The 12,132-nt window shown below is 45.8% G+C and overlaps 2 protein-coding genes across 6 annotated transcripts in view; one reads left to right on the forward strand and one right to left on the reverse strand.

Moving 5' to 3' along the window:
* GDPD5 (glycerophosphodiester phosphodiesterase domain containing 5) overlaps nt 1–7,160 on the forward strand; it is an 87,826-nt gene extending 80,666 nt beyond the window's left edge. For all 5 annotated transcript variants that reach the window (XM_081154266.1, XM_081154267.1, XM_081154264.1 and 2 more), the window contains 2 exons: nt 2,006–2,118; nt 4,487–7,160. In XM_081154266.1, the coding sequence (XP_081010392.1) occupies nt 2,006–2,118; nt 4,487–4,635 (262 nt within the window). In that variant the 3' untranslated portion in view covers nt 4,636–7,160. The remainder of the gene's footprint in view (nt 1–2,005; nt 2,119–4,486) is intronic.
* The window catches only part of RPS3 (ribosomal protein S3), a 35,382-nt gene continuing 26,207 nt past the window's right edge, over nt 2,958–12,132 (reverse strand). The window contains exon 7 of the mRNA XM_081154271.1: nt 2,958–3,119. The gene's annotated coding sequence lies outside the window, so the exon portion shown is untranslated. The remainder of the gene's footprint in view (nt 3,120–12,132) is intronic.

Genomic DNA, 12,132 nt, shown 5'->3' on the forward strand with positions numbered 1-12,132 from the left:
CTTCCCATCTTACCGTGTGCGCCCCTCTGCTCTCTGTTCCTCCTGCTGTTTCTGCAGATGGGGAACAAGTGTTTCCTTGTAGGTTGCTGAGCTGGCCTCTCTCAGTACCAACACATCTTCCTCTGGGGAGGGGGAGAGGGCTCTGCCTGGGCACCCAGCCCCCCATGTCGCTTGCAGGGCCCACCCCACTGCTCAGTGCACGTCCTACCAAGTTCTGTCTCTCCCTTCCCATCTGTTGCCTTTCCCCTCTTTGGGTTTGCCTCTCCCATCACTCCTTCTATCTTTCCCTGGTCTCTCTCATCTTTTTCACTTTCTGTCTCTGTCTCCCCCATATAGTCTCTCCCACTTTCCCCTGGGGAGGGCCCAACAGCGGTTGAGCTTTCTGACCTAGATGTGCATGGCTCCAGAAACCCTGGTCTGACACTTTCCTTCTGGGGTTAATGTTAATTTCCAAGATAAGACGTGGGTCTTGGGGATCCAAGTCCTCCTTGGTCAATCACCTTGTGCTCTCTTGGGTCAGGTGGCTTCACTGACCAGCTTCTAGGAGAAACTGCTCCCAGGCTGGGGTTCTGATTCCAGTGAACATACATTCACCAAGTCCTTTCTCCATTCCTGCAGTCAGCAGACATCCACATGTGCTGGCTGGTGCTGTGCTAGGGTCAGGCCGCACATGGAGTCCAGCATGCTGCCTCAGTACTAGAACAGACATGCTGGGCCTGCTCAACATACATCCAGGGCAGTGTCACTGTCCTCCTGGGAGTCGAGAGGCCTGATGGAGAAGGGGACCCTGGTGCAGATCATTTCCTCATTCTCCCATTTATTCACTCAACAAGTACTTAGGGCCCCTGTCCCCTCCCCCACAGCAGGCATTGAGGTTGGTGCCAGGGGCACAGCCATAAATAAGAGACCCAATTGCTGGCCTCAAGGACATGTAGGGCTAGCCCAGCCAGAGCACAAGTTGCCTTCCCCTCTGCCTCCTGCTTTGCCCTTGTCCGTCCGCTGTCCATTCACCCATCTGCCTGTCCATCTGTCGGTCCATTTCAGCTGCACTGACCCCATCTGGAAACAACTGATTCCTTGTGGAGTCTGGGCTCCCTTCATCTACCCCAGCAGGGCTCAGTGCCCTGGGGGTTGGGTTGTTTCCAAGCTGACACCTGCTTCTCTTGGTGGGAGTGAGGGTGGGGGTCCAGTGAATCCTTCTGTTCAGGTTGTAGGAAAAGTCTTAGGCCAGGGATTTGGGGCTAGTTCAGAGGAATTACAACAACAAAAAACAGTGCCTGGCTCTGCCTGACCCCTGCATGCTCTATCCAGCACCCCCTCTCAGCCCATTTGATTAATTTTACCCCCAGTCCTGGCCTTGGGCATCAGAGGGATTGACTCCCCAGCCTACCCTCCCCATCAGGGAACATACGCCCCACTCTTCCAGGGTTGTTGGAACAGAGTAAAGGAGACTGCATCCCAAGTCACTCTCGTGCCCTTGGCTCTGACCCTGTAAAGACCAGTTCTAAGCAAAGTCCCTGCCATCTCCTCATCCCTCTGCTTTCCTCTGGGATTCCCTCTGGCTTCACTCAGTCTGGTCATGATGGTACCGCTATAGGAGACATCAGTTGGAACTCCCCAAAATTGGTGTGTACCCCAGGGCGGGTCATCAGCGTCAGGTCTGCTAAGCCCTTCCCCGCCCCAAATTTATCCCCTCCACAGAGAGCCAGGTGCGTAAGTGGGAGCACCTGAGACAGAACTAACCAACTGACCAACCCAAAACATCTTCCTGGGCCACGGGGGCTGACCTGGGTTCTGGAGGTAAGAGGAAGGCAGGAAAACCCTGACTGAGAGTCAGTGGACTAACTCTAGCTCCAGGTCTGCCCATCACTGGGTCCCATCTGGATAGTAAGACGAGTCCTGCTGGTCTCTCAGGCCAGATTGAGAGAGGCTCTGGAACAGGGCAGGACCCCTGCTCCAGGGAAAGGTGGGGAAGGGCCTAATGCCCATGGGGCCATCTTTGCAGGTGGCGCCTGGGTGGCATACGGAGCTACAACCCCGAGCAGATCATGCTGAGTGCAGCAGTGCACCGGACCAGCCGAGATGTCAGCATCATGAAAGAGAAGCTCATTTTCTCAGGTAGGCAGCCCTGCATACAGGCTGAGGAACGCACTGGGCTCAGTCTCTATCCCACACATGCACACGATGTGTGCACACATAACACATGCAGGCAGGGGCACAGCATGGACATACAGATGCCCACACATGTAGAGGCACACACACACAGAGGTGCACACCCTCCACATGCAGCTATGTTAGCCCCATGGGTGGTGGGCAAGGGTGACGTACAGGAGTGGGGTGGGGGTAAGAATCTGCTTTGAGGGCCTGTCCCCGTTTGCTTGGTTCATACAGGAACCCCAAATACTGATTTCATTGCTATTGTGCCAGCCCTTGGACATTCCCAGTCTGATGGAGGAGGCAACTATATAAGCGAGAACATGGGAAATTGGGTGTCACTAGAGCTCTAATAGATGAGGGTGCTGAAGCAGAGTGGGGTACGAGGAGGAAAGAGTGGTCAGAGCTCCCTGGGGCAATGAGGGTTTTGAAACCTACTTGGCAAGGTAGTGACGTAGTTGAAATGGGAATAATAGCTAGGAGGGGCCTGGAGATGGGTATGAGGTCAGGTCAGGTCAGGGCAAGCAGAGGGAAGGAAGGGCATTCCAGGGTAGGAGCAACATGTGTTCAGAGGTAGTGAGGGAGCAGTGCTTTCCAGGGCACTGAGAACTAAGTATCGTTCCATATGGCTTGAGGGGAAGGGTCTTTGGCTGGCTCACCCCAAGGTGGCTTGGGGTGGGGAGGTTCTTGGGCCCCTGAAGTGTGATCAGGAGCTTGGGCTTCATTCCAAAAGCAGAGTTGGGTCATGGGCAGATTTGTCTTTGGCTATTTTTGCAGTAGGGCTGTAACAAAGTACCATGAAGTGGGAGGCTTAAACAACAAAAATTTATTGTCTCAGTTCTAGAAGCTTGGAGTCCAAAATCAAGGTGTCAGCAGGGCTGAGAGGGAAGGATCTGGTCCAGGCCTCTCCCCTTGGCTTGTAGATGGTCATCTTCCTGTTCACATGGCATTCTTCAAGTATGCATCTTGGTAATTCAGGACAGAGATGTGGGCATGGGGACAGAGGGAAAAGGAGAGATTTATAGAGTATTTAGGAGCCAGATGGACCTGGATTCAAATCCCAGCTCTATCGCCAAATAGCTGTGTGGACTGGAGCGCACGAACCTCCCTTAGCATCAGACTCCTGTCTGTAACATAAGCTAACATCCCTCAAAGGGTACTTGTGAGGGTAACTGCCTTGCCGGCCCAGAGGGGTTCTTGGTAAACATGCCTGAATGAAAGAGAGCCCAATGGGGGTGACTGTGGTTTAGATGGGGCTGGCTCCAAGGATCAAGTGAACATCTTATTAGCTCCTTTACTATTTATTCCTCTAAGAGATGAATGCCAGGCAGTTTCAGGTGCTTAGTATACACAGATTCTTGCTTACCTTTGCTCAAAAACCCTCCTCCTGGGAGCCTTCCCTCAGCACCAAGACAGGTTGGAGTGCCTCTCTAGCATCCCACAGCCCTCTGGCCACACTGGAGAGCTAGCTCCTGAAGGGGCCAGTCCAAGGCACCCAGGATCCCCAGGCCCCTGCACTGTGCCTGGCCTGGAGAAGTCAGAGGGATGGGCTGAATGAATGGAAGGCAGGAGGCCAGTCCCTAGGCCTGGCAGGTTCTGCCCATCTATACCCCCTGCCTCTCCTGTAGTGCCAAAGACTATTCACTAAGCACCCTCTGAGTGAAGACTCTGAGGAGTCAGCCACAGTCCTCATCCCTTGCCCACTGTAGATTGAAAGGTTCTCTCCAGAGACCCTCAACCCCCCCCCCCCCCCCCAGGAACTCTGAGTCTCCTCAGGGTGGGCTCAGCTCTACTCAGCAGACCTTTCCTGGGCCTCTGCTGTCTCTGGCACTATGCCAGGCACTGGGGACACAGATGCCCAGACATTACCCCTATCCTTGAAGTGCTCCAGATGGTGGGGGCCATAGACAGTGACAGTACAGGATGTGATGGGGTGGGGGGCAAGCAGGGGAGTCCCATCCTAACCAGGGGAGGGGGCAGTCAGGGGAGGCTTTCAGGAGACTGCAGTAACAGAGATGAGAGGAATAAGCCAGATTTTAAGAAAAGGTGTTGATGGGAGGTCACTCCCAGGAGAGGGGCCAGTATATGAAAAGGCCCTGAGGAGAGTAAACACATGGGTGCCAAGCTCAGGAGGATGCAGATTGTTTTCTGTGGCTAGAAGGAAGAGTTCCAGGGGAGAGGAGACACCAAGGAGGGCCTTGAATACCAAGCTCAATACTAAATCTGAACCCAGTGGTCTCATCAGCCTCCAAGTTCCTGACCAGGAGCACTGCAGGCCACCTTTCCCACAGTATCTTCTTGCCATCCTCATTGACCTCTTCTGCCCCCACAGAGATCAGCGATGGCATGGAGGTCTCCGATGAGCTCTCTGTATGTTCAGACAACAGTTATGACACATATGCCAACAGCACCACCACCCCAGTGGACCTCCGAGGGAATGGCAGCCGTGCCAAGACTCTCACAGACCGCAGTGGCCGTTAGCTAAAGACCTGTCTTCCCAGGCTGTACCTAATGTGGAGACCAGGGAACCCAAAAGAGCTGGTAGAAGCTTGTCTGGACTCAAGAGTGCTCTGGGAGCTGGCTCTAAGGCCTCCTCTCTCCCCTGAGGCCCAGCTGGGTCAGGACTCCAGCCTCTCAGATGCCCCTGCAGGCCTGGGGATCCTTCTGGGAAGTTTGGGGCCTGGTCTTCCCCTGAGGTCTTCCCTTGCATCCTGATCTGGAAGCTCTGATGGGTCACTGGGCCATGCCATACCCCTGTGGCAATGGAGGATGTGGATGCTCACGTGTGACCATCCCCCTGTTTGTGCTGTGAGGCAGCCAACTTCTCCGTGTTTCTCCTGCCTCGAGGACCTGGGGCTGGGCCTCAGCCCCCAGAAGCTCTTCTCTTCACTTCAGTCTCAAAGCACAAAGGTTTGACTCAGAAGAAAAACCTGCTGCAGTGGTGGAGATACTCCTCCTAACCAGCCTCCCACCACCACTGGACCTACCCCAGGAGAGGGCCCAAGCCACATTCCCTAGGAGCAGCTGGAAATGGCGAGATAAGCAGGCTCAGGGCTGCTTAATTCCCTGCCCAAGTGCCCAACAGGCCTCCAGGGCAGAGAGCCCCAGATTGACACAACCTCAGTGACCATAGGTCAGGGGCCACCTGAAAATAAAGTGTCTGGGCATGGTCAGGGGTAGGCATGTGGCTAAGGAGGCCTACAGTGGAGGGAGCCTGAGGGACCTTGGTCAAGATGATTAAAGCTGCCATGTTGACATGTGATTTCTGAACTGTCAGTGGAAGGATGGGGACCAAGCTTGCTGAGTTTGGGATATAGTCTTGGCCCCATGATTTGAGGAGGAGCCATTCTCAGAAATGAGTGGGAGAGTGGTGGCAGGGTGGTGGGTTTCTTAACAACCCTGGGGACCAGCATCCCATATTGTGGTGGAGGAGATGGTCTTGGAGAGGTAAAGTGACTGTCCAAGGCCACACAGAACAGGTGGCACCAGAATCCACCCAGGCTCTCGTCCCAGAGTGTGCGCGTGCCTTCTGTAACCAGCCAGGAACAACGTGAAAGGTGGGGATGGGCAATGGGACTAGAGGTCCCCTCACAGCCACATGGAGGCTTTCTGAGCTCCCTGGCCTGTAGAGTGACAGACCTTTAGCCAGGAGATGCCTCTCTGCAATGGCAGAGATTAGGCTTGGACTTCTCAAGGCTTTAGACCTCACCAAAGCAGGCTCACCTCATTCCTGGCACACTCGAGTGCCTGGGCTAAAAGCCCCAATATAGTCCATGGATGTCCCTTCCTGTCTTTGAATTCTTGGACCTCTGCCTTCCATGAAGGGGTCAGCACTGGAGTCAGGGCAGGTCTGTAACTCCCATTTTTGTCCTAAGAGTGTGTGATCTTGGGTGTGTCCTAAGGAGGAAAGGGGGAAGCTGAACACTAGCACCAACTTGCATTAAATAAACACGGTGCTTCCGGGGAATCAAGGGATGTGTCTCTTCTCCAAAGAGGGGTCTTCTGGGTAAAATTCTTGGGGTCTGAGTGATTCTGTCACCTTCTTGGAGGAAAGGAAGAAAAATCCCTCCCAAATGTTGGAACCCAGGCTGGGCTCCCCCCACATTAACTTCTAGGACTGCCCCTCAGGAACTGTGAAGGATCCCCCTCCCCCCCATTGAGCATATGCCAACTGCTTCCTTTCCTGGGGCAGAAGTCAGCTCCCGCCTCTCCTTGGGCACAAGGGAGTATGAATGAAATCTGGGTCAAGAGTGGGGTTCACTGCCCTACCCAAAATGCCCAACAACCTGCTCTCCAGCCTCAGGCAGACCCACCAGGAAAGTGGATTTGACCTTTCATGCCAGCTCCTCCCTGTCCACTCAACGTTCCTGGCCAGGATGTACCAGGCTCCTGGCCAGACTTGAGTAACTTGAGACATCCTGGAGTTTTCAGGAGGGGTTAGAGCAGACTAGGAATTTTGTGCGGAAGAGCCAGAGTCCCATCTTCACTGGAGTCCTATACCATACCCCCCAATCCCCAATGCAGAGGTAGTCCAGCTTCCTCCCCTCACACCATACAGAGGAGGGAGCCCACAGCCCGTGGTCAACACTGGCTCCTGTTCCTTGACCTGAGGAATTACTGAGAACCCCACCTTCCTGATGTCCTTCCCTTGTCTGCAGGGGGCAGCCTGACTGCCCATTCAAAGGGAAACAGGAGATGGGTCCCCTCCCCTTCCCTGCCACCCCCTGTAGATCCACTCTGTCCTTCCTCCCTTGGACCTCAGTGTGTGAGGTCTCCAGGCTGAGCCCACCCTCCATGAACTCTCAGACCCTCCTTCCCAAGTATAGATATAAAGGTGCCTGCATCTAGAGGTCCAAGATGGCAGTGGCATAGGAGGATATGGAACTCAACCACGAACAAAATCAAGTATACACATACAGGGTGTCCAAAAAATATATACACACTTTAACAGCTGATAGGTCAATTTTGAAAATGAAATGTATTTTAATAAACACTGCCTTTATAATTATTCAAAATGTGTGTATACATTTTTGGGGGGACACCCTATATAGAGCAAGCAGTTACTTCAAGACAACTGAGGACTGAGTGAATAGCTTCTAAATATGAGGAGGAGACTGCATAGAGAAGGCTGGGAAGCCACGGGAGCTCTCCAGGAACCACGGGAATACTCAGGATGGAGGGCTAAGTGAACACTTTACACCCCCCTCCACCTCCACAGCGTAGGTGGGGGCTCTATGTAGGTACTCTAGCCTACCTGCAAGGTTGCTGCAGTGAGTTCCCAGACACATCACCTGAGCCAAAGGGAGCAAGCACAATCCACAGGACATTACTACACACACCTGGAGCTGTTCTGGGTTGGAAGGACAGTGCCCTGTATACCTTAGGTACCTGTTAGGCCCCTACCAGCCTGCCAAAGCCACCTGACACACACAGTCTACAAAGAGCCCGCTTCTACCTAAGGCCACTTTTTCAAGATTGGAAGAGAGCTATTTTGTCTAATTCATATAAACACATACAGAAAGTCAAACAAAATGAAAAAATTATCTCTCAAATGAAGGAACAAGAAAAATCCCCAGGGAAAAAACCCCACTAAAATGTCACCCTAATAAATTTAATAAAAAATAAAATTAATTTTAAAAAACCTTAAGGAAACAAATTACTTAAGGATAATTTGCCTGATAAAAAAATTCAAAGCAACAGTCATAAGAATGCTCACCAAATTTGGGAGTGGAATAGAGGAACTTAGGGAGAACTTCAATGAAGTATTAGAAAGTATAATAAATAACCAAGTAGAACTGAAGACTACAATGACAGAAATGAAAAACATTAACAGGAATCAACAACAGACTAATACAGAAAAACAGATATGTGACTTGGAAGATACACTAGTGGAAATCAACCAATCAGAATAGCAAAAAGAAAAAAATTTTAGAAAATAAGGAATAGTTTAAGGGACCTCTGGGATAACATCAAATGCTCAAACATTCACATTATAGAAATCCCAGAAAGACAGGAACAGAAACTTTATTTAAACACATAATGGCTGAAAACTTTCCTAATCTGGGAAAGGAAACAGACATCCAGGTCCAGAAAGCAAAGAGAGTTCCAAACAAGAGGAACCCAAAGAGACCCACACCAAGACATACTGTAATTAAAATGGCAAAAGTTAAAGAAACAACCTGGAAGGAATCACAAAGTAAATGATGAGTTATAGACAAAGGAAATATTGGAATGATTTCAGCTGATTTCTCAGCAGCAATTTTACAGGCCAGAAAGGAGCGGCAGCACTTTTTAAAGTGCTGAAAGGAACCTACAACCTAGAATTATATTCACATAGCAAGGTTTTCATGCAGAATTGAAGGAGAGAGTGTTTCCCAGACAAGCAAAAACTAAAGGAGTTCATCACCATTAAACCAGTTATACAAGAAATGTTAAAGGGTCTTCTTTAAACAGAAAAGGAAAGGCCATAATCAGAAATAAGAAAATATGAGAAAGGGAAAAATCTCACAGGTAAAGGCAAACATTTAATAAATATAGTGAATTTGACATCTAAAAAGCTACTACAAAGTCAAATGTAAGAGTATCAAACTCGACTCGCACTACAATACATAGTTAGGAGATACACAACAGGAAAAGATCTAAAACAACACAAAAACATAAACCATGGAGAGGATTGTAAAAATGCGGTCCTTATAAAATACATTTCAATTTAAATGCCTATCAGCTTAAAATAGGCTGCTATAGATATAGAATGATATACAAAATCTCATGGTAGCCACAAACTAAAAACATACAAAATATAGACAAAAAACACAGAAAGGAATCCAAACAAATATTAAAAACAGCAAACCACAGGAAAGACAACAGAAAAGAAACAGAACTATTAAAAAAAAACCCACCACATTAACAAAATGGCAATAAGTACATACACATCAATTATTTTAGTACATACATATAAATTTACTAATGTAAATGGACTAAAAGCTCCAATAAAAAGACACAGGATGGCTGAATGGATTAAAAAACATGACCCATCTATATGCTGCTTACAAGAAACTCACTTCAAATAGAAAGACACTTAAATGCCAATTAGGTCAGATGAACTTAGTATTTTTTGAACATTTCATACAAAAGCAACAGAATATACATTATTTTCAAGTGCACATGGAACATTTTCCAAGATAGACCACATGTCAGGCTACAAAACAAGTCTCAATAAATTTAAGAAGACTGAAACCATATAAAGCACCTTCTCCTATCATAATGGTACGAAACTGTAAATAAATTACAAGAAGAAAACTGAAAAACACACAAATATGTGGAGGCTAGATAACATACTAAACAATGAATGGGTTAACAACAAGATCAAGGAGTAAATGAAAAGATACTTTGAGATAAATGAAAATACAGTGATCCAAAATATATGGGTCACAGCCACAGCAGTCCTAAGAGGGAAATTCATAGCAATAAAGGCCTACCTCAAGAAACAAGAAAAATCTCAAATTAACAATATAACCTTACACCTAAAGGAATTAGAAAAAAAAAAAAAAACAAGCAAAGCCCAAAGTGAGTAGAAGAAAGGAAATAATAAAGATCAGAATGGAAATAAACAAAAGAGGGACTAAAAATACAATAAAAAACTTAATGAAATTATGAGCTGGTTCTTTGAAAAGATAACCAAAATTAAGAAATCTTTAGCTAGACTAACTCATCAAGAAGAAAAGAGGACCCAAATAAATAAAATAAGAAATGAAAGAGAAGTGACAACTGAACCATAGAAATGCAAAGGATTGGAAGAAAATACTACAAACAACCACATACCAACAAATTAGACAACCTGGAAGAAATGGATAAATTCCTAGAAACATACACTCTTCCAAGACTGAATGAGGAAGAAACAGAAAATCCAAACAGACCAATAACTACTAAAATAGAATCAGTAACCAAAAAACTCCCAACACACAGAAGTCCTGGACCAGATGGTTTCACAGGTAAATTTTACCAAATATTCAAAGAATTAATATCTATCCTTTTCAAACAATTCCAAAAAACTGACAAAGAGGGAAGGCTCCCAAATTCATTTTATGAGGCCAGCATTACTTTGATACCAATACGAGAAAAAGACAATACAAAGAAAGAAAAATTTAGGTCAATATCCTTGATGAACATATATGCAAATATCTCTTCAACAAAATATTAGCAAACCAAATTCAGCAATACATTAAGAAGATCATATACCCTGATCAAGTGGGATTTATTCCTAGGATGCAAGGCTGGTTCAATATCTGCAAATCAATTAACATGATACACCACATAAACAAAGGAGAAAAATCACATGATAACATAACATCAATAGATGAAGAAAAAGTATTTGACAAAATCCAACATCCATTTTTGATATAATCTCTCAGCAAAGTGGGGATAGAAGGAACATAGCTCAACATATATAACAAATCCACAACTAACATTATATTCAATGGCATAAAACTGAAAGCTTTTTAAGATCAGGAACAAGATAAGGATGTCTACTTTCACCAGTTTTATTCAAAATAGTATTGGAAGTCCTAGCCATAGTAATCAGACAAGAATAAGAAATAAAAGGCATCCAAATTGGAAAGGAAGAAGTAAAACTCTCATTAGTTGCTGATGACATAATACTATATAAAGAGAACCCTAAAGATTCTACCAAAAAATGATCAGAACTAATAAATGAATTCAGTAAAATAGCAGGATACAAAATTAATATTCAGAAATGGGTTGCATTTTTATACACCAATAATGAACTATTATTGAACCATTTGGAAGAGAAATTACGAAAACAATACCATTTACAATTGCGTCAAAATGAAGAAAATACCTAGGAATAAATTTAACCGAAAAGATAGAGGACCTATATTCTGAAAACTGCATGACACTGAAGAAAGAAATTGAAGAACATACAAATAAATGAAAGGATGCAAAACCAAACAATCCTAAAATTTATATGGAACCACAAAAGACCCTGGATAGCCAAAGAAATCTTAAGAAAGAAGAACAAAGTTAGAGGTATCATGCTATTTGATATCAAACTATACCACAAGGCTATACTAATCAAAACAGCATGGTACTGGCATATAAACAGACAAAGATCAGTGAAACAGAATTAGAGAGCACAGAAATAAAACCACACCTATGTGGGCAATTAATTTATGACAAGGAGGTAAGAATATACAATAGGGTAAAAACAAATAGTGTTGGGAAAACTGGACAGATACATGCAAAACAATGAAATTGGACCACTTTCTTGACCATATACAAAAATTAACTGGATTAAAGTCTTACAGACCTAAAACCATAAAAGTCCTAGAGGAAAACAGGCAGTAAATTATTTGACATCACTCTTAGCATCTTTTTGGATATGTCTTCTGGGGCAGAGCAATGATAGAAAAAATAACAAACGGGACTACATCAAACTTAAAGTTTTTGCACAGCAAAAGAAACTACCAACAAAATAAAAAGACAACCTACTCAGTGGGAGATCTTCCCAAATAATACTTTCAATGAGAGGAACTCATACAACTTTAACACCAACCCCCCCCCCCCCCAAACAAACTGATCTAAAAATAGGCAGAGAATCTGAAGAGACATTTCTCCAAAGAGGACATACAGATGACCAACCATCAAGGAAAAGATGCTCAACGTCACTAATCACCAGGGAAATGCAAATTAAAAAACCACAATAAGATATCACCTCACACCTATCAGAATGGTTATCATCAATAAATAACAAAATTAAAAACAGAGCTGCCATACAATCCAGAAAATCCATTTCTAGATATTTATCCAAAGAAAACAAAAACACTAATTCGAAAACATACATGCACCCCTTTGTTCACTGCAGATTAGTAATAATAGCCAAGTTATGGAAGCAGCCTAAGTGTCCATCAATAGATGAATGGATAAAGAAGATGCGGTGCATATATACAATGGAATACTATT

This window comes from Miniopterus schreibersii, assembly GCF_964146895.1.
Source record: "Miniopterus schreibersii genome assembly, chromosome: 12".
In the NCBI taxonomy this organism is placed as follows: Eukaryota; Metazoa; Chordata; class Mammalia; order Chiroptera; family Miniopteridae; genus Miniopterus; species Miniopterus schreibersii.